The 468-nt window shown below is 41.9% G+C and overlaps 1 protein-coding gene across 1 annotated transcript in view; it reads left to right on the forward strand.

Moving 5' to 3' along the window:
- The window catches only part of LOC102033763 (C-terminal-binding protein 2-like), an 8033-nt gene that overhangs the window by 5765 nt on the left and 1800 nt on the right, over positions 1 to 468 (forward strand). The window contains exon 8 of the mRNA XM_031055236.1: positions 330 to 450. Within this exon, the coding sequence (XP_030911096.1) occupies positions 330 to 450 (121 nt within the window). The remainder of the gene's footprint in view (positions 1 to 329; positions 451 to 468) is intronic.

Here is a 468-nt window from a genome sequence, read left to right on the forward strand (position 1 = left end):
TGCAATAATTCCTTTGACAGTTTTACTGTATGTTTTTTTTCCTTGAGTAGTACATGTTGTCTCTTGAAAAAGGTGAGGCTTGGCAGTTGCAGTTTGTGGCAATAATTTTTACCTCATCATAGAAGTGGGAGGAAAAGATCAGTTTCTTGCCATCCCCAGACACCAGATGATTAGAGGAGAGTCTCCTGTATCCAGTGTGTCCTGTGGAAGTGGATGAAAAGATTTTGCGCTTTTCCTTTCTACTTTCCTTTGTAAATGCTGCAGGGAACAAGTCTCTCCTACCTGTTTTCTGGTTTGTTTTTTTTTTGTCATTCTTGGTGCCCTTGCAGGTCATATACCTGACGCTTTGAGAAACTGTGTTAATAAGGAGTACTTGCTGTTAGCAGCTCAGTGGTCCAGTATTGATCCTGCAACTGTCCACCCAGAACTCAACGGAGCTGCAGCTTACAGGTGAGATACATAGGTTAT

The sequence above is a fragment of the Geospiza fortis genome, unplaced genomic scaffold (assembly GCF_000277835.1).
Source record: "Geospiza fortis unplaced genomic scaffold, GeoFor_1.0 scaffold55, whole genome shotgun sequence".
In the NCBI taxonomy this organism is placed as follows: domain Eukaryota; kingdom Metazoa; phylum Chordata; class Aves; order Passeriformes; family Thraupidae; genus Geospiza; species Geospiza fortis.